The 18,717-nt window shown below is 44.7% G+C and overlaps 3 protein-coding genes across 4 annotated transcripts; all 3 read right to left on the bottom strand.

Moving 5' to 3' along the window:
• Positions 1-851: 851 nt before the first annotated feature.
• Positions 852-5,295, bottom strand: lmod1b (leiomodin 1b (smooth muscle)). Its single transcript, XM_085925194.1, has 5 exons — positions 4,936-5,295; positions 4,573-4,813; positions 2,128-3,416; positions 1,760-2,060; positions 852-1,620 (listed from the first exon to the last, which is right to left on the bottom strand). The coding sequence occupies exons 1-5, from the start codon at positions 4,986-4,988 to the stop codon at positions 1,594-1,596; spliced, it is 1,911 nt and encodes a 636-aa protein (XP_085781320.1). The 5' UTR covers positions 4,989-5,295; the 3' UTR covers positions 852-1,593.
• Positions 5,296-5,605: 310 nt separating this feature from the next.
• Positions 5,606-9,990, bottom strand: shisa4 (shisa family member 4). 2 transcript variants are annotated; one of them, XR_015067526.1, is made up of 6 exons: positions 9,705-9,990; positions 8,811-8,988; positions 8,491-8,627; positions 8,225-8,416; positions 6,815-8,131; positions 5,606-6,759 (listed from the first exon to the last, which is right to left on the bottom strand). XR_015067526.1 is itself a non-coding variant. In XM_085923234.1 (5 exons), exons 1-5 carry the CDS (start codon positions 9,799-9,801, stop codon positions 8,091-8,093), a joined length of 645 nt encoding a protein of 214 aa, XP_085779360.1. In that variant the 5' UTR covers positions 9,802-9,990; the 3' UTR covers positions 5,606-8,090. The 2 variants fall into 2 exon arrangements, 1 of the variants encoding a protein (XP_085779360.1); XM_085923234.1 differs by having other exon boundaries at positions 5,606-8,131.
• An 82-nt stretch (positions 9,991-10,072) lies between these two features.
• ipo9 (importin 9) lies at positions 10,073-18,446 on the bottom strand. Its single transcript, XM_085923232.1, has 24 exons — positions 18,079-18,446; positions 16,651-16,712; positions 16,488-16,574; positions 16,209-16,410; positions 16,017-16,105; positions 15,845-15,931; positions 15,642-15,761; positions 15,441-15,541; positions 14,988-15,046; positions 14,768-14,919; positions 14,598-14,696; positions 14,421-14,527; positions 14,168-14,307; positions 13,923-14,085; positions 13,590-13,816; positions 13,339-13,487; positions 12,965-13,093; positions 12,614-12,889; positions 12,352-12,518; positions 11,986-12,119; positions 11,769-11,888; positions 11,578-11,685; positions 11,424-11,500; positions 10,073-11,096 (listed from the first exon to the last, which is right to left on the bottom strand). Exons 1-24 carry the CDS (start codon positions 18,227-18,229, stop codon positions 10,986-10,988), a joined length of 3,117 nt encoding a protein of 1,038 aa, XP_085779358.1. The 5' UTR covers positions 18,230-18,446; the 3' UTR covers positions 10,073-10,985.
• Between the last annotated feature and the right edge of the window lie 271 nt (positions 18,447-18,717).

Genomic DNA, 18,717 nt, shown 5'->3' with positions numbered 1-18,717 from the left:
TAATGGTGGGAAAATAAACAATCGCCATAAAGTCACTATGGAAAACGGATCCGATGACAAAATTATTATGATTATTATTATGATAATAATCATAATAATTATTATTATAATATATTTATAATATATATATATATTTATAATATAATATATTATAATATGATTCAAAAAAAGTGTCATAATGTATTTTGCAACCTCATTGTTAACTCAAGTATTTGATATGAAATAACAAGAATGAACAACACACATTTTTGTGTGTGCATATTTTGACTGGAAACTAAACCACAGCACACAGACTTCATGTTAAAGTAAAACCCTGATGTTTTCATTCCTTTGCAATCTGCCGGTCAGTGCAGCAGCACACAGAACACACACGACAGAGAAGTCGAAAGAAAGCTGGACAGCCGCCTGCTATTAGAAACCGCAAAGGAATGAATTACAGCGTCAGCCTCCATAGAAGAAATGACCAAATATAGACATTTGCTGAGATGTAAACTGGCCTTCTGCTGCTGTTCTCCCCACTAGACAGCTTCCACCCTGTTCCCTTCAACAAACAAATTTTGCAAACACATGGACGTCATAATATTAGATGTGAAGCCTCAGAGCCCTTCAGACTCGGTGGCGATGAAGCAAAGACGAATGATGTATAGCAAAGGTATGCATATTTTGTGCAATTTCCTCAAAAGATGCAGACAAAGTCAAAGATTCAGTCACTGAACCAAGCTGATCATTAAATTAATTTGTTGCAATGGAAAGCACATAGCTCCATTTTCCCAATGCAATAAAAAAAAACGTTTGATTGACATTCTGAAATATGTTCATGTTTTCTAATGAATTGCTTTTGTGAGTCAACAGAAACTTAGCAAAGCATTTTATTGAAGACGTACAGGCTTTGTAAGAAAGGCGCGTGTCATTGCAAAATGGAAAAAAAAAAAAAAAAAAACACACAAAGAGGGAAGTGCCACGCAATCCTTGAAGAAAAGACATTCACTCCAAAAGTTATCAATTTACGATATCATCCTTAAAAACACATACTGTAGCTGTATTGCATTGACGTTACATACGATTATCAATCACGTTAGCTAGAACGATTCTGTACAACTCTTCTAAATTTGTACTTTAATCACTTGTAATGATTCCCAAACTAAAACTCCATAGTGGCACTTTTCCAAATCAACTTTGCCTGAGATTTATTGACATAAAACGCATCATCCAAGATGTTCTTTTTCTGTGGTGTAGGATGTTAAAAGTATTTTTTTTTCTTTCCTTCATCTTCTTCTGAAAACCATCAGGCCATCAATTATAAATGCTAAACATTCTTTGTTGTTTCTATGTTGTTTTAAGTCCTTCATTAGTGCAAATAACAAATGACCAGCAAAGAGCGATATGACAACAAAATGGACGACTTGCAGACACCGTCGTGGGCCCTGTTCTTCACAAGGGTCCTTTTGGTCCAGTATTCCATGTGACGGAATACGGCGGCCTCGTAGTCAAGACTGTCGTTCTCGCAAGATGGACCCTCCGCCCGAGGGAGGGTTTGTCACCTTGCGGCGAGATGTCCGTTCAACCGTATTCTTAAATTCCAGCTGGGAAATCTCACTGTAGCCACTTGGGTATGGGCACCTGTCGGGTGAGGAACCCAAAAAAATCGATGAATGACCTCGGCACGTTGTTGTTATTCAAATACAGAAATTGACAGAGGCAAACAAATTCGATAAATGTTTTCTCAACCCTAATTTGCATGACTTAATAGCGGTCGTACCTTCTTGAGTTTTTCGATGTTGCTCCCCCTGATGGAGGCAAGCAGCTGGTCCCTGGAGTTCTTTGCCCCGGCACGACCCTTCCCGTCCACGCTCCTCCGCGATACCGGCGTCAAAGAGTTCCTTAAAGAGTCCACTTCTAACATGAGAGGGGGAGGAGGCGGGGGCCCTCCCACAGGTGGGGGCGGTGGAGGCGGAGCAACCCCGGTTCCTCTCTTAGGGGTCAGCTTGGGTGAAGGCATCGGCGAGGGCATCGGTGATGGTTTGGGGGACGCCTTTGGAGAGTTGAATGTGGTGGAATTCCTGCAAGAGAGAAATGATTTCTTAAATTGCAGCAACGTGATAGTTTGACGAATATTTCGTTACGCACCTCGGGGAACCTCCGGCACCCGGCTTGGGTACCTCCAGAGTATCCTTCTTGTCGGTTCCGTTAGCGGCCTGGGCCTGCTTCTGCTCCTGCAAGCGCCTCTGACGTTGGCGGTCCATGTTCCGACTCAGGATATTGGTGGTGGTCATTCTGGGACCCGCCAGCTCAAAATGGTAGCCCAGTTTAAGCAGGGTGGTGTTCTCCTTCAGCACCTTGATCATCTCCATCTCCGTCTTGCCTCCGCAGATGTGCCGCTGGTTCTGGAAGCGCAGCTCGGTGAGGGTGGCGTTGTAGCGCAGCGCTTGGATGAGGGCCAGGATGCCCTTGCCGGTGAGATGGTTGGAGTCCAGATTGATGCTGGTGACGGTGGAGTTGTGGCGTAGCGTGTCGGCGACGGCGTACGCCACGTGGTCGTCGGCCCGGCAGTTGGCCAGCGCCACCTTCCTGACGCGGGTGTTGCGGCGCAACGCCTCGGCCAGCTCGATGAGCGTCTTGGTCTTAATCACCTCCGAGTTGTTGACGTTCAGCTCCACCAAGGACGGGTCGTCACTCCGGACCTGTTCCAGGAGCTCGTCGAACATGCTAGCGTCTTCGTCGGCGGCGGCGTCTTCCTCCTTCGTTTTGGCGGTCGGGGCTACGCAGTTAGCGAGTTTTTCCTGGTTGTCCACTTTCTCCTCTTCTGCTTTCTTCTCCAAAAAGTCGCTGTGGTTGAGAAGTTCTTCGCCTTTTTTCGTTCCCTCCTCCTTCTCAGATGCTTGTCGTTGCACTCGACAAGCCGCCTTCTTGTCCTTCTCCTCATCCTGGTGCTTCTTCTCCTCGGGAGTCGGGTTCTCCTGGGATTTGTTTTGCTTCTCCAGCATTTTGGAAACCAGCCCCTGCGTCCTGAAGCTGTCAGATCGCCGCACCCGCTCCCTGCCGCTCTCCTTCTCACTTTTCTCCCGTAGCCTGGAGATGATGTCCTTGGTCTTGGTGTCTTCCCTCCTCCTGTAGTCGTCCCTACGGGTCTCTTCTTTCTTCTTCTCCTGCAGCTTGGAGATCACGTCCCTTGTTTTGCTCTCTCGGCTCTCTCTTCTGTCTGTCATCCTGCTGTCTTCAGATGTCGATTTCTCCTTGCGACTGTCCTTCAGGTCCCCGGAGAGCTGACTTTGCTCCTCTTTCGATGATTCTGGAGCTTTACCGTCGCCGGGTTTGATCTCGGTTTCTCCTCGTCGTTGAACTCCGGCGGCATCGTTGCCCTCCTGGCTTGTCTTCCTCTGGTAATCCTGCTTCCGGCTTTCCTTCTTGGGTTCAGCCTGTGAGAAGGGACAAATATCAGTGTGTTAGCATCCACTAGCTAGCCTAGCCTACTGTAGACAAGTATCCATGTCAAAATCAGGATATTATTTCTGATTTGAAGAAATAAATATTCTTCGTGGTGAGATTTTGGTTGATTGTCCCAAAATTGCAGTCTTTGCAATTTTCAAATTGCATTCTCCTGAGGATAATCCAATAATTCGCTCTTTAATTAGGTCGACAATAATTAGGTCTTTGATTGCAAAAGGTGAAAAGATGCTTAAATGTCTGTCCCGACGATCTGTATTTATGTAAACCTCCGCGTCCCTTTACGACCATCCGGCTCGCCATCCGTCTGTAACACAGCATGTGTGTTTATAGCGGCTATCTTCTTCCCTTTTTTTTTTTTTTTTTTCTAGGGCTCAGGTTTGCCAAGTGTTTGATTTGCGATCCCCGCGGCGAGCCAGGCTAGAGGACGCATCCTTAAAAGGTAGTGAGAGTAGGAGCGATCAACCGAGGAATTCCACCAGGGCCCGGGATTAAGGAGCCGTACGCCCAACTGAGTACATAAAAACTCCTTGACGGCGGATAGCGGCGCTTCGAATCAAACGAAATGACATTTAAAAGGAATATCATCTCTCAAATGGAGGTTGTTGCTCGCGAGGAGTTGAATGTCAAATGTAATCGGGCCTCGGTGGGATAAACAATATTTTTGGCAGCCCCCGATGAGGAGTTGATGGATCCAGCTGGCCTCTTGCTTCAATCCACAAACAAGCTCATTAGATCTCATTCATCGTCCCATTTTCTATATGGTCTGTTAGGGTCATGAGGTAGCTGCAGCATCTCCCAGCTGACCTTTTGGGCGAGTGAAGTGGGATCCACCCTGCTTTTGGCCCCCAGCCAAAACTACTGGTCACATATTGACAACTAACCCACTGATGCCGCCTGACTTTTAACTAGAGAAGTGGAATCCACCTCCAATCACAGGGCAGATAGAAAAGCAAAAAACTTTTGAGTTGAGCTCGAATCTATCTATGACTTTTGGTGAGAGAAGTCTACTATCGTCAGGTTTTCAAAGACTGGAGCTGAAACTCAAACCCACGACCTCAGAGATGCGAGGCAGACAGGCTAACCACTAACACACCGTGCTGCTACATTTCCCACGCAAGACTGTACCTGGAGCGTGTAGTCGTTGCGGCAACTTTTGGCGTCCTGGTGGTTGTTGTTGCCTGAGGCGGGCTCGGTTTGAAGGGTCACCTCGCCGTCATCCGGGTTAATGTCGGGCACCTTCATCATGTCCTTCTCCAGCTCCTTCATCTCTTCCGGGGAGAGCGTTGACAGCAGGGTGTCCAGGTCCGGGTCCTCGCTCACCTGTCGCCCCATCCGGGTCAGGCCTCTCACCTTCCGTCTGGACATACTTAGATAAGATCACTTTTGAAATTTAAATTAAAAAAAAAGATCAAGATATTAAGCAACTTTGTAGCAAAATATTTCCATAGGTTCCTGAAAGAGCGTGGCGTGGATCCCGGTCTGACTCACATGCTTGCAAAGAGGGCGGCCAGTGACAGAAAGCTGCTGAGAGGCTGGGACATTCCTTGGAATCCTGGGAAAGTGCATGTCCATGTTTAGAGGACGGCACGCTCCTTTAAAGGGAATGGGAAGGGCTGCAGTTTATTGAGGTGCCAGATGAGAGTTAGTGTACATACAATTACTGTTATTACGCAACTGTTATTTTTGTTCATTACTGGTTTCCTTTTTTTTTGTTTTGGAGGGGTGATCGATAACATTTAGGAATGAGCAACAGCTATAAACACAAAATCCATTTGTTGCACGACCAACTCGTATCTCACATTTATATCTCAAATGGTCTTCTGCCTTTGAAATGAACTGAAAGATTTACCCATTCGCGCCTATCAAATAAAACCAACAAAAAATGTGTAATTAATTTTATAAAAAAAATAAAAAAGAATTTAAAGAGATAAATCATTCATAACACATTTTTTTGCTTCATTTCAACAGTGCTTGGTCTCACTGACACATTTTCTCCTAATATTGGTGAATAACACTTTATAAATGCAAATACATTTTAAAATGTACAATACTTAACGGTAAGAATCAATATTTATGTTCATTCGAGTCAAAAGTGCTAGTATGACCACTTAGAGGTGCTAATAAGCACAATACACCGGTTTTTTATAATCCGAATAAATCAAGACACAGAAAGCATACATTCCAAAGTTAAATTTTATGTCATTAGAAATAAAATCTCTTCACTCATATTATACATTACAATTACAAAACATTACATTTGAGTTGTTTTCAAACTCATAGTTAAGTTTAATTAGACACACGGGATCAAGAGGAGGAAAGAAAAAAAACAACAAAAGACACAGAGGAATTCCAAAGAGGAAAGCGTTCAAACATTTTCACTGTGCTTTACGATGGCTCATTAACTTCCGACACAACACGGTTTTCTCTCATCGGCTTAAATACAAACAAAGATCAATCGCATGAATGGAGACATGAATAGGAGAGGACAAACGTGGAGGGGGTCAAACTTTTTAGATAATCGATCCAATAGCCAACTAGACATCACTTTGGAAAGCTAAGAGTAATGACAGGATATTATTTTGAAAAATAGTCTTGTTAAAAGACTAAAAGGCAGATGAGGAATGGGATTACAAAACTTCCAGTCTGAAAATATCACTTCCTATTTTTCCCCCCCTTTTGCAACACTTTGAGCCTTGCAGGGTAAATCCAGCTTTAGTTTCATGGCGAGAGTGAGGCGGGATGTTGGGGATATCCAGTTTCAAAAATTCAAAAGCAGCGTAACCGACCGACAACTCCCCTGACCTGATGTTTCACCAGAACTAATAATAATTTGAACAAGAAATATTCAACATGGACATCACGCTAACACATTTTGACATCAACGTAAATGTAGTTCTACTTCATTTTGGAAAAAGGAGAAACGCAAGTAAGTAGAGAACATGCCGACGTTGCTACAAAGTGCAGCTAATAGGAACGCTAGCTAGCAGCGACAAATGGAAAAATAACGGAGTGTTTGAATTCGTGAGAGAATCTAAAATGTATTAGGTATTCCGTATGTATCGTCATAGCAGCGCCACACTGGAAAGAAAACACGACAGCAGTTTAAAGGTCACAACTTCACATTTTGTTACTTTGGTTTTGAAAAACCAGTACTTTGTATTCCACAGAGGGAAAAGCCTGAATCTATTCTCGTTTTTCCTGGTAAATGTTAAGACTTGTTCTTCTGATAGTTGTACTATGTTCATTTTGTTTTCACTTGCCAATTCTTTTACTGGTTCTTTTATCACATACAAGATATTTAGGTTTAATTACCTGACATGTTTCGGAAGTACAAGCCGAAACATGTCAGGTAATTAAACCTAGGAACCTGGAATAGTTTTGAAGTAAATCTAGTAGTCCACACATGAACTTCTAAGTAGTTCCTTGTTAAATTAAAAACTTTCTTGTGCGACTCTTGTAAATTTTACGACCTAATATTTTGTTCACGGTAATATTTCTACTTTTTGTTCAATGGACCTTTTGGTGTAATCGTACAATTTGTGTTGAAAACTCTTGATTTCAATGATTTCAAGTGACTTCTCTGATCTCTTTGTTAGTTGACTCGCTACTCTCATAACATTCCAACATTGTTTATATGACGTTTCTAAAATTAACTTGTACTATTCCAATGCATATTTCCTTCAAGTGAATGACCATGTTTCTGGACATTGGAAAACCCGTAATAGAATTAACTATTCAATATACATATATATAATATTACTATTTCCAGTTCAATGACAATCTTTTTCATAGTACATTTTCCCCCCAGTAACTTTTCATATTAACGGAATTCTCATAATGCATCTTATTTGAGATTATTTTGAGGACCACAACTTTACAACAACAAAAATAAATAAATAAACTTCAGAACATTTGTGACTTCATCCTTCGCTGGCTTTCTTCACTTAAAATGACAACTTCCCCCAACAGATGTCTTGTTTATGTCTGGTAATATTAATTCTCATAAAAAATATATATTTTTTCCTATTTGTTCTTTTTTTTTTTTAGCATGGCACTTAAAACTTTGCTTCGTACTAAATACACATAGCCACTACTCTGGAATCAAACATGCACCGCTTGTACGGAAATTGCAAGTTTTGCTCATAGTAAAAACCAATAGGAAAAACAAACAAACATGTAATCATATTTGTGGATCAGTCACAGACAAAAGCTTGTGTGTTCCCTCATGCCATATTAAGACTACTTCAAGCAAGTGTGTTTAGGGAAAGGATAAAGGAAAAATTAAATATGACAAAATATACATACCTCTGAGCCCAATAGTGTTGTAGGATTGATTTTTTTTTTTTTTTCCATTGGGATTTACGGTGGCTTTCGTCAAAGAACGAATCTTTTAAATGGCTGAGCACACTGTGCTAACGCACATTTGCCAAATGGAGAATACAAGTGAAAATAATTTTGTTAGACTTTAGAAAAACTATAATATAAGTATCGTTTTTTTATGCTGGATGAACACACTGACGTATTTGTTTGTTGAGGTGTGTGAGAAATGTTGTCATTCTTTGAAAACAGTCTTTTCTCCCCCATTGCTGCTACTGACATGGATGAGTGTGTGCAAGTACGAGTTTGCGAGTGTTTTTAGTTGATCAGTGACCGGGATATTGTGGAGGAGAGTATGGTGGAGGGGCTGAAAAAGAGAGAAAACATTTAGAATCAGGTCAGAAGCATCCATTTGTGACGGGCTATACTACTAGGTGCAAATGCAGTTCGTGGTGATTACCTTGGCTGTAAGCAGGATCCATATTAGGAGGGGGATATTGTCCGGGCTGCATCATGGGGTACTGTGGAGGCATGCCCGGGTACTGAGGCGCCAAGGGATAGCCCGCATGCGGATAATCAGACGGCCCGAGTGGTTTCCCGTAGGCGTCGTAGAGAGGCTCAACGGGGTAGCTGGCCATCGGGATGTGTTGGGCTGGGGGCAAAGATGTTCGCATTGTGACATGTCTACTGCTTCTAGGTAGACGAGTTTAAAATAGAAAATCTTACGCTCATAAGGAGTCCTGCCCCGCTGTTGCCTTCTCTGGTAGAGATAACAGCAGGAACACATGAAGCAGCACACCATGGTGGCGATGATGACCACGAAGAGAAGGATGGACGAGGCGATGCCAGCTAATGTCGTTGGACTGAAAAGAACCAAACGACACACACGGAACAATGCGGTAAGCAGACTGTATATTTGTAGTAGCTAGCATATGGTTGTCACTTGCGCTAAAAAGTGCATGTGCATAATATCCAATGTTTACGGAAAGGAGACGAATGATCGCAGTTCAACTCTGGCAATTCATTAAACCAAGCGCCGCGCCGACCTGAACTGGAAAAGCATGCAGCGCTTCTGTTCGCGTTCTGTGATCATCTTGAAGGCGTCGAGGCAACAGTAGCGCCGCTGACAGTTTCCGCAGCAGAAAGTGATGAGAGGGCAGTCGAAGCCGTTGTGCCACGTGCCATTCTTGTCCACGTACCAAAGGCAGTCTTCATTGGCTCCCACTACGGACAAAGATGCAAACGCAATGTTATAGGAGAGTTATTCGGTTGATCGTGATGGCGCAAAACTGCTCTCTGCAAAACTGAGAAATGTTTTCTCTTAAAAGCAGTAAGAACTGGCGTTCCCACATTGTCTGTAACTGTAAGAGAAGGTTTGTCACACCAACAGTTCCTATAAAAATAAAACGCTGGTTTTGCTATACCTTGTTCCTTCCACACTTCACTCAAATGATTATGGGGCGTAGGAATAAGGTAGACAGAAGAATTTGCTGATTCATGACTCAATGCACTTTGAAATGAACACACAAATATGTAACAATATGCTAATGAAGAGTTTACGATGTGCTACCTTACATCATTACTACACAAAACCCCAAAACGCCGGATGAACTTGCAACTTGCACTTGATTAGCTAGTAGCAATCTCAATATGGCGACCATTTATTTGCGTCAGTGATGCTATAAAGTACCCGGATGTTGAATTCTGTAATTTTATGTCTTACTTAACCAAACACTGCGTTTTAAAGCCCCCCAAAACGCGATAATTGCTTTGAAATATTTTTTTTCTTCATGGATATATTCATATAATCACACACGACTCTGATGACACTAACTGTCTCCGTGCGAATGTACACCCGAAATAACGGAACGGGTAACTTTGTTATCAATCATTGGCCGCATCGTGGCCTAAACGACAAGGGATTATCTTCAAAATCTTACCCGGAGAAGAGAAGAGGACGACGGCTAGTATCGCTAATAACACGGTCGCTGTAGTCGACGTCGCCACTGATGAGCTTGTTCCCGCGTGAAACCTCATTGTCGTCCCTTCTTCTGGAGCGAGGAGATATAAAAACGATTTGACTTCACGGTTGTCACATATGAGCCGAGCTGGGAAAGAAAGACAACACGCGTCTGCTCGTGGTGGTTTAACCGTCGAAAATGACACACAACTGTGACGTCGTTCGACCCTTCTCGGATGGTGACGGTGCGTTTAAGTGCTCTGCAGAAAATGTCGGAAATTTCGTTATTCATAATACAACGAGGTTTTCAATCCAGGGATGGTTTAATATAGTGACGAAACACTGATGTCAAAATTTCTGTATTTTATTATTCTTTAAAAATGTTATGGACATTTTAATTGGTGCTTTTCCTTCAAACGTCAATAAATACAAACGTTTGTCCAATGTGAACGGGCAGTGAGCGCAAGGCAGTCTAGAATTTCGATGTGGGACATATAATTATGTTGAGTGAGGATTTAGGAGATTTACATTCTCAAACAGTAGGATTTACAACCAAAATTATAATATTTGTTCCACGTTTGCCCAACCAGATCAAACATCCAATAAAACTGTCATCAGCTGCTTTCTTTTGCCCTTACTGTTATGCAACAGTGTGGAAAAAAAAAAAAACACATGCATATTTATAGCATTTGAAAATGAAATATAAACCTGGAAAAAACTTTCAGACTTTTATTTAGAAATATTTCTTTAATACCCGCATTTGTGTGGGCACAAGGAAACAAAAAGTCTGATAATCACCATGGAAACAGTGACAAAAATGTCACAGTTATGCAGAGACATGAGTGCACTAAGAGCTTTACATTGCATGATAAGAAACAGTCACTATTTCCTGGGAGAATAAGGCCTCCAATCATAAAGAACCTCTTTTGTTAGGTGGAGGAGATTCTGTCTGTGTATTTCTTCACAAATAAAAACAGAAAGCATTATACACTGAACTTGGCAAGCAGTTCATCTGTCACAGTTCACCTGGCCCACCGTGAAAGCCTTGACCTCCCATTTGAGCCTCACGTTTAGTCTCTTGCGTGTCACAGAGTCCTTTTTACAAGTGTGTAGAGGGAAGTGAGCTTCCATCTTTTCACTCTGCCGTCGGTATGTGATCGTCATTCTTTTTCCCAGGGCGATTGACGCTGTGAGCGTCAATGATGAGACGACAGAGGAGAGGAAAGCGGGAAAAGGTTAGACGTGAAGAAATCAGCAGGGGCTAGAGACCTATAGACTGCAGCGTTTGTCTCTCATTGTTATTGAGGTGGCCTGAGAACATGCTGTAGCACGGCTGATGAGCAAACTGGGTCAGGAAGTCGGTCAGGTATGCCTAGGCGGAAAAACAGGAAGCGTATTAAGTATTCAAAAATTTCATTATGTATATATCATAGTAACAGTTACTATGCTAGTGTTCATGGTTGAAAAATACTGGACACTAAATGGTGGATTGTTGTTCGTCCGAGTAGTGTGATGTACATTAATCACAGCTGTAAACCAACATGGTGTTTCTAGCATCGTTCTGGTTTTCATTGTGTCAAAACCTCATTTTTGAAATATGGATCACTGTGCCTCAAACACATTTTGAAGGCCAACTGACTTTTGGAGATACGCAATGACAAGTGGGACCAAACACAAGCTTCAATGCTTTTGGATGTACCTGCAGATCAATCTGATCTAAGGGATCATTTAAGGCATCGGGATCGTTGTCGTCCTCATCGTCATAATAGTCATCATCTGAAAGACACAATGGTGTACGTACAAGACACAGTCATTAAGGAAATACATTCCCAGGACAATGTATGTGTGTGTACCATATTTGTTGGAGGAAATGAGGTCTGATATCAGCTGCCCTGCCAGCCCTTCTTCATCCTCCTCGTCATCTTCATCCTCCTCCTCCTCCTCACACATGCTGTTGGAGTCTAAACCCAAACACAAAAATGGTGACATAGGCTGGATTGAACCAACGTCAGCGTCAACAACAACCCCGAGTCTCGCCGGTCACCTTGGGTCCAGTCGGCTGGGTTGGCACGGCTAGCGTTAGCCTCCACGACGGTCGACAGCTCATTGATGATCAGTTTAAAAATTTTCACCAGCAAAGGAATGTTGGTCCAGCGCTCCGGGTCTGCCGGGGAGCAGTCAAAGCAATTGATCAAGAACAAGCCTCTCGCTTCAAAGCCAACCTTTTTTTTTTTTTTTTTTTGCATGGTTTAATGTCTTACTTTTAGCCGTCTTGGAGCGAGTGCGAATGCCTTCTGCGGGGTTGTAGATCTCTTCGCCCTTCACCATGATGTCCTGGAGACGCTTGTCGTCTGAGTTGAGGCTGTACTGCAGCAGTTTACAAAGAGCCACCGTACTGCAGAAAACACAACATAACCGACATCAATATCGCTGGCGGCGGGCACAGTCCTTGTTCCGGAAGAAAAAGATTACATTTGCTGATCCTGCTGCTTTGGAGTTGAACTCTTAGTTTTGCTTTGATTTATCGGGCATTTTTGTTTTTCTTCCAAAACTGGAAGTTGAGCTGCCAGGTTTTGGGCCAACTGTCTTTGAAGGTTGCACAGTGTAAGCGTGAGAGTAGTCCTGACCTGACTTTCCCCTCGTACTGTCCATAGAAGAGGTGCTGCCTGCTCATCCACTCGGTCATGACGAACTCCAGAGCGGGTTTTCCCGTGGGGCCGGGTAAGCTGCAGAGGAAGTCCAATAGGGGCTCCAGTTGGGAGTGAACCAGGTGGGCAAAGACCATAATAAGAGACTACGGAGAGAGCCAGAGGAAGACCAAGGAGAAAGCGTTCATCAATGCCATTCTTTTTTTTTTTTAAGGGGGGTTAAAATTCTGCATTCGCTTACCTGCATGACACTCAGAGTCTCGGCTTGCTGCATCTTGCTCAGGATGGCTCGCAGGATCTGGTCCAGCTGCTCGCCGAGTTGCGTGCCGGCGCGGGAGATGAGCGTGGACACCAGCCTTCCGACGAATATGGCCGTAAACTCCGAAGTCCTGGGGTCCAGCAGCAGGTTGACCACTTGCATGACGTACCACACGCCGCTGTTGCCCTGGTCGTCACGCCACTGCGCTATTTGCTCCAAGGCGACCGAGACGTACGCCCGCAAACACTCGCCTCCGTTCTGAAGAAACAAAGAAGCCATTTTGCTGGCACGGGTCCGATAAATTGCCAGGTTGGAAAATCTCGCTTTGTTTACCTGCATGACGGTGTTGTCGTCGGTGCGTAAAGTGCACTGGGCCATTACTGGGAATGCCTGGCAAACCAGCATCTCGGAAAGAGGCGGCTTGGTGTTGCGCACGACCGTCGTCAGGGTGTCAATAGCCGTCTGTAACGTACACCACAATACAAGTCAAAGAAGCGTTTGAAATATATCCCCCCCCCCAAAAAAAAAAAAAAATCCATAAGTGAGATTTTTCGTCATTTTGAGCAGCAACTTTTGTTCCCTTTGCTTTGGATTTGAATTTTAGATTGTGTGACAGAGCACATTTAGTTACCTTGTGTATAAATGTGCCATCTCAATAAATTTGACTTGCTGAAAGTTTCAATCAAAGGAACACTCCGGAAACTTACAGCACAGAGTCCAGTCGGGATTTTGTCGGCGGGAGCCTGCATGATGCTGACCAACGTGGGGATGAGGCGTATCTGCATGGGTCCCTGACAGCCTTCGATCTGAGACAGTTCCTTGAAGATGCCCTGAGCCAGGGACGCCACCACCGGGTCTGAGCACAGCAAAATGAAATACTGTGTACACGTGTAGCAGTCATTCTGTTTTCCACTTCATTTCTTTAACCATGTGAGGTACCATGTGTGAGGAGGCTCACCATTGCTGTACTTGAGGAATACGGCGATGGTGAGGGGACAGATTTTATTCTCTGCGCTGGTGGTGAAGGCCGGGTCAAAGGTGCACACAATGCACAGCGTCTCCATGACCAGCGCCAGTACCTCGGAGTTGAACTGCGTTGCTAGCTGGACCAGCCCTTCCAGGATGCTGGGAAGGTAAGGCTGCAGGATATGCGTGTTCTCGGATAGCTTCAGCTGGTCACAATACCTGGAGGAGAAGTAATACATTTGATTCATTAAGTGGCCCGATTTTGATGTGGCTCTGAATATCAGAGTGTAATTGTGCAAAGACAAAACCACTGCACGGCACTCACCCCCAGATGGCCCTGACTGAAGATACGCGCACTGATGGCGGTTGGCTTTCATGGAGACCGCTCACCGTGGCCTGCAGGAACTGCTGGATGAGCTCGGGCGACATGGCAGCGGTGAAGCGACTGGCCGCCCACAGAGCACGACCGAGGAGGAATGGCGACACCGCTGGTTGAGAGGAAAACAGGAAAGAGAATGGGAAGATGGTTTTCTCAAGCCAAAAAAATGATGGTCAGTCAGTCAGACTCACCTGCCAAGTTGAGGTCAGCCAAGACGACACCGGCTAAAAAGCCGTGCATGTCGAATTGGATGCGGCCGTTTTTCACATTCTCTGTGATGATGCTTTTGACCGAGCCGAGCGCTAGCATGCAAGCCTCGTGGATCTTCCACCTGTATAGGCAAACGAGAACACCCGGTCAACTTTTTCACTATCGGGATCCTACGTAAACAAAACTTCACATGCACGCCGATTAAAAACATCATCCCAGACAAAAGAGCCTTACCAATGCTGATTGCCGCTGTTTTTGGCTTGCTCCGCCTCCTGAAGGTGTCTGGTGGCTGCCGCCGCCAACGCCGCGGCGCTCTCATTCTGGAACTCGGCAGCGACGGCCTGCGGACGAGGTTTGAATTCACACACGGGTTCCCATTATTTATGAAGAGTGCTGGCCGTTTCATCCCACCAGCAGCAGGTCCTGAGCAGAGATCCTAACGGTGTAGGACAGAGTGTCGTCGTCCTCGTCCTCCACAAACTGGTGAGGGTTGGATGACCACACTTTGATCTGAGTGAAGGCAAAGCAATCAGTACCGAGCGACAACAAAGACGCGCGTGGCTCCACACGTCACGTCTCACCTGGTCCTCAGTCATTTGCATGTAGAGGATGATGTAATAGATGAGCTCGGGCAGTGCCTTCTTCACCGTGCTCTTAAACTTGTTCTTCTCCATCAGCGTGTGCACGAAATCAAAGATGCTGAAGACTAAATTTTCAAAGCCCAACACTTCACCTGCAATAGTCGGCAACAGCCCATGAGAAAGTGTTCTGGAGGATATTACGCTTTGTGGTCAGTCTCACCGTCTGAGTCAATAGGATCGTCCACTTCCTCTGTGTAGTTGACTTCCGTTCTGACATAAGTGGGCATGTTAGTTAAGGAATCTTTAGCAGATGAAGAAACTTCAAATCTCGTTTGTTATAGAATAGCAATTAAACGTTTTCTCCATCAATGGTTCTCAACTGTTGCTATTGTAGGCATGGGCCAGTTTGACAGTTTACCGTGGTTTAAAAAAAAAAGAGTCAAGGTTTCAATAAGAGATAAAACTCTCTGTCACCGGCCATCTTCTCGGCTGAGCAGCGAGGGTAGGAGTGAGAACTTACACTCGCAGAAGAGGGCGAGAGAGACAAAAGAGCAATGTCAACTCCAACATAAGCAAATTTCTTTTGGGGTCCGATAATTAATTTAAGCAATTTATTGTGATTTTCCATTTACCAAGCAAACTATTCTCCCACAAATCTGTTCAAAAAGGATATAAAGCTGCACTTTCAGTGAGTGTATTCCAAACGATGGGCAAAATCTGCTGCATGGAAGACACCATGGGCTTTGGGAAGTTCTGAACCAATGCCGTTATTGCCTGTGAGAAGATGTCGAGCTCGTGGTTTGCATCACTGACAACACGTTAACAAGTTCATGGCTCTATTTGCAACCGCCCCGTGTATTATTATTTTTTTTACCTTGAGGACCTCCATCTTCAGGCCGCTGTCTGACGAGGGTCCGTCTGGCATCTGCAGGGCTTGCACAAATGCTTCTGTGAACTGCTGCACGACGGGAAAGATCAAGGCTTTGGCTGCACCCTGAGAGCACACAAGCAAAACATTGTTGGCTGTTTTTTTAGGTAATAGTGCAAATTATTTTCTAATTCTGAATGTGCCCTCGCCTTTTCAAGCTCCTCAATCGCACAAATGAGGTTGGCACAGGTGGTGAAGATCTCCACGGCTCTGGAACGGGTACGAATGCTGTACACCTGTCACAGAAAAAAATACCAAGACAAATTCATTCACGCACGAAGACAGTTAGATTTGTGGTGGAACGGCAAAGCGTGTGGTTACCTCAGCCATGGTGAAGATCTTGTACATCTCAGGTAAGATGACGGGAGCCACCAGCGGCATTTGTGTGTCCGTCACTTCCCGAGTGAATTCTGGAGACGCACAACAACACAAATACAAAAAATATGTAATTTTCTTAAATAATATATGTGGTACTTTTCTGTAAGTGCTGTGTGATCTTTCTTGTGAGCATACCTGTTAGGACCCTCATGGCCCCGTGCACGGCACTGACGTCGCCGCTGACCAACATTTCCATGAGTAGGGTAAAGAGCTGCGGCCAGGCCTCAGGCCAGTCCCAGTGGGCGATGCCGGACACGGCGTACGCCACGCTGGAGCGCACCTTGCTGATGGATTCGCGCAAACCACTCGGCAGCAAACTCCTGATGGCCGCTTTGGCCTACAGAGGCAAGGGGAGAAGGATTTAAGAGTGGGCTATTGACTCGTACGGGCACGAAAGGGGGATCTAGTCGGTACCTGGTCGGTGGTTTCGGGGGGGCGGAACTTCTCCGAGTGGGAGCACCAGTGAGTTTCAACATACTGTTTCAGGATGACTGACGCTAACTGCGAAATGAGGTGAGAAAGGTTGCACGGTCAGGAGCTAACATGCCGCTGAAAAAGTGTAGACACGCTAACTCACTTGGCGGATGGCGAGCGCTCCTTGAGGGTCGACGGTGAGTTCTGCCAGGTGGACGCCAAACTCTAAATGAGGGAAATAAAAAGAATACAAAGTACACAATTTTTTTAAATATTCATGCATCTATAAAAAATGAGATGCCCAAAAACATTTCGAAAAAATATGCAGGAATAGGAACGTGTTTGTTTGTAGATGATATTGTCACCTAACACTCGCAGTGTTTAGTAATAAGCGTATCCACAAAAGCATCTGCTTGGTAAAAACTTAAAAATGAATAAAAAAATTATTATTATTATTTTTTTTAAATGCAAGTAATTGCAACATACATATTTGATTAAAATGGCAAATTACACCTTGATGGTTATTATTGTGAGAGTCCAAGATCATAACAGCGGCTTTCATCCCAAAGGGACATGAGTCTGGGGGTGGACAATGTTCCTGCTGACAAGTGGGGGGGCCCGCCGAGAGGGTCCACTTCAAATGCCGTCCCAACTAACATGAAAGTCGCAGACAATGGACCCATGCAAAATGCTGTGAGCCCCCGTTACTGTAACCGCCCTTTTCAAGTGACAATTGTTTTGTTGAGGCTGCTGTTTTGGCTCGGCCTTAACGTGAGACAATCAAAATGAATCGAGCAGAACCCGTGTGCGAAGAGGATAAATCTTGTGAAGTGAACCCTGATCTGATTTAATAAGCTACTCCCTCAATGATCACATCAATTACATCTGAGTTTTCACCGCATCTATTACTGAATCAACTTACCTGTTGTAATCTCTATCACAGCTGCCATTCACTTTCCTTTTACTTCATGTAAGTTTGTTGACTGACGCATCATATTCAAACCAGAGCGGTTAGAGAAGCACCTCTGCCTTGGTCGAATGAGACGGATGGGTTTGTCGACTAGTAGTGACAGTTAAGATTGCTTGAGCATCTGCCACCCGGAAGTGTGTGTGTGACGTCATGCTGAAAAGGTCTATTGGAAGAGACATGGGTCCACACCCAATAGAGAGAACCTTTTGCAGGAAAACTTGTCAGACAGACTGAGTGACAGTGAGTGGTTTCCATGGCAACCGTGCCGTTAAAAGGAATGCTCCGTTAAACTGGTTAAGATCTTGTTTCTCTAATTCACTTCACACTTTTCTTTGACATCTCAGGACCTGTTGCTAATAAGACAATGAGCTAATAGAGAATGTTGCTTCCATCAGAGCTATGAACGGAGTTAGCGTGGTTAACTTGTAGCTACCGTGTTAGCCAACGGAGACTGGACTAGTCTCGGCTAATGAGTTAGCCGAATAGGCAGACAGCTTGTCCGCATGGCGCGTGGCGTCTGTCCCCCCTACTATCCCCTCCTCCCCACTCCCAACGCCGTTAACCCAAGGACAACACCAGGGGCCCGTCCGGTTGTATCTCTTCCGATCGGCCGCGACTTACCCTCCGTCACTTCCAACACTTTAATCTGTTCCTCGGCGGCGGCGCGCACTTCTTGAACCGGAGACAGGATGGCCGTCAGGGTCTCCATGAGAGCCTCTTTTAGCCCCTGTTGGACCGGGCCGGCCACCGAACCCGACCGAACAGCACTCATGCCGGCGACGAGTAGTGTCACTTTTGTGATTCTCCCCTCTACGGCCGCTACTTCAACTACTACAAGTAACACTAATGGAGCGAGTTGGTCCACCAGCAGCTGTCCGAGGAGCAGCGAACCTCAGCCACAAAACGCTAAGCGCGCCAATGCATGGAAAAGCCGGAGGTGGGGACTTTTTTCTCCTTCTACTATTGTTTTGACGGTGGTCTATTGGGTTTAGGGGCGCAATACTGCCATCTAGCAGCCACAAGTGTTAGTGAACTGGAACTATAAGAGTAAAAACTGCCTATTACCAATCAGTGAGCACCGTAATTGTTTTTTTCCAGGACAAGAAAAGAGGGCATGCTCAGTTACCAAAGTACTCACTATTTTTCATACTTAAAGCTTAAAAGTGTTTCACATGAGAATATTGACTGTAATAATGAGAAACTGTCATGTGACCTGCAGCTGACTATAGTAACTCATCCTTGGTGTAACCTACTAACTAC

The sequence above is a fragment of the Syngnathus leptorhynchus genome, chromosome 11 (genome assembly GCF_054491065.1).
Source record: "Syngnathus leptorhynchus isolate UIUO chromosome 11, UIUO_Slep, whole genome shotgun sequence".
NCBI classification, from domain to species: domain Eukaryota; kingdom Metazoa; phylum Chordata; class Actinopteri; order Syngnathiformes; family Syngnathidae; genus Syngnathus; species Syngnathus leptorhynchus.
The sequence above is the reverse complement of the archived record's forward strand: the minus strand, read 5'-3'. Positions and strand labels throughout refer to the sequence as shown.

Coding starts and splice junctions, on each gene's coding strand:
- lmod1b (XM_085925194.1), bottom strand. CDS start 4,988: ATGTCCCAGCCTCTCAGCAGCTTTCTGTCACTGGCCGCCCTCTTTGCA. Junction 3,417..4,572: donor GCAACGACTACACGCTCCAG/GTACAGTCTTGC, acceptor CCCTTCTCACAG/GCTGAACCCAAGAAGGAAAG. Junction 1,621..1,759: donor ACATCGAAAAACTCAAGAAG/GTACGACCGCTA, acceptor CTCACCCGACAG/GTGCCCATACCCAAGTGGCT.
- shisa4 (XM_085923234.1), bottom strand. CDS start 9,801: ATGAGGTTTCACGCGGGAACAAGCTCATCAGTGGCGACGTCGACTACA. Junction 8,628..8,810: donor TGCATGCTTTTCCAGTTCAG/GTCGGCGCGGCG, acceptor GGTTCTTTTCAG/TCCAACGACATTAGCTGGCA. Junction 8,417..8,490: donor GGGCAGGACTCCTTATGAGC/GTAAGATTTTCT, acceptor CTTTGCCCCCAG/CCCAACACATCCCGATGGCC.
- ipo9 (XM_085923232.1), bottom strand. CDS start 18,229: ATGAGTGCTGTTCGGTCGGGTTCGGTGGCCGGCCCGGTCCAACAGGGG. Junction 13,094..13,338: donor TCCCGACTGGACTCTGTGCT/GTAAGTTTCCGG, acceptor TGTACGTTACAG/ACGGCTATTGACACCCTGAC. Junction 11,686..11,768: donor CCCAGCCGACTGGACCCAAG/GTGACCGGCGAG, acceptor GTTTGGGTTTAG/ACTCCAACAGCATGTGTGAG.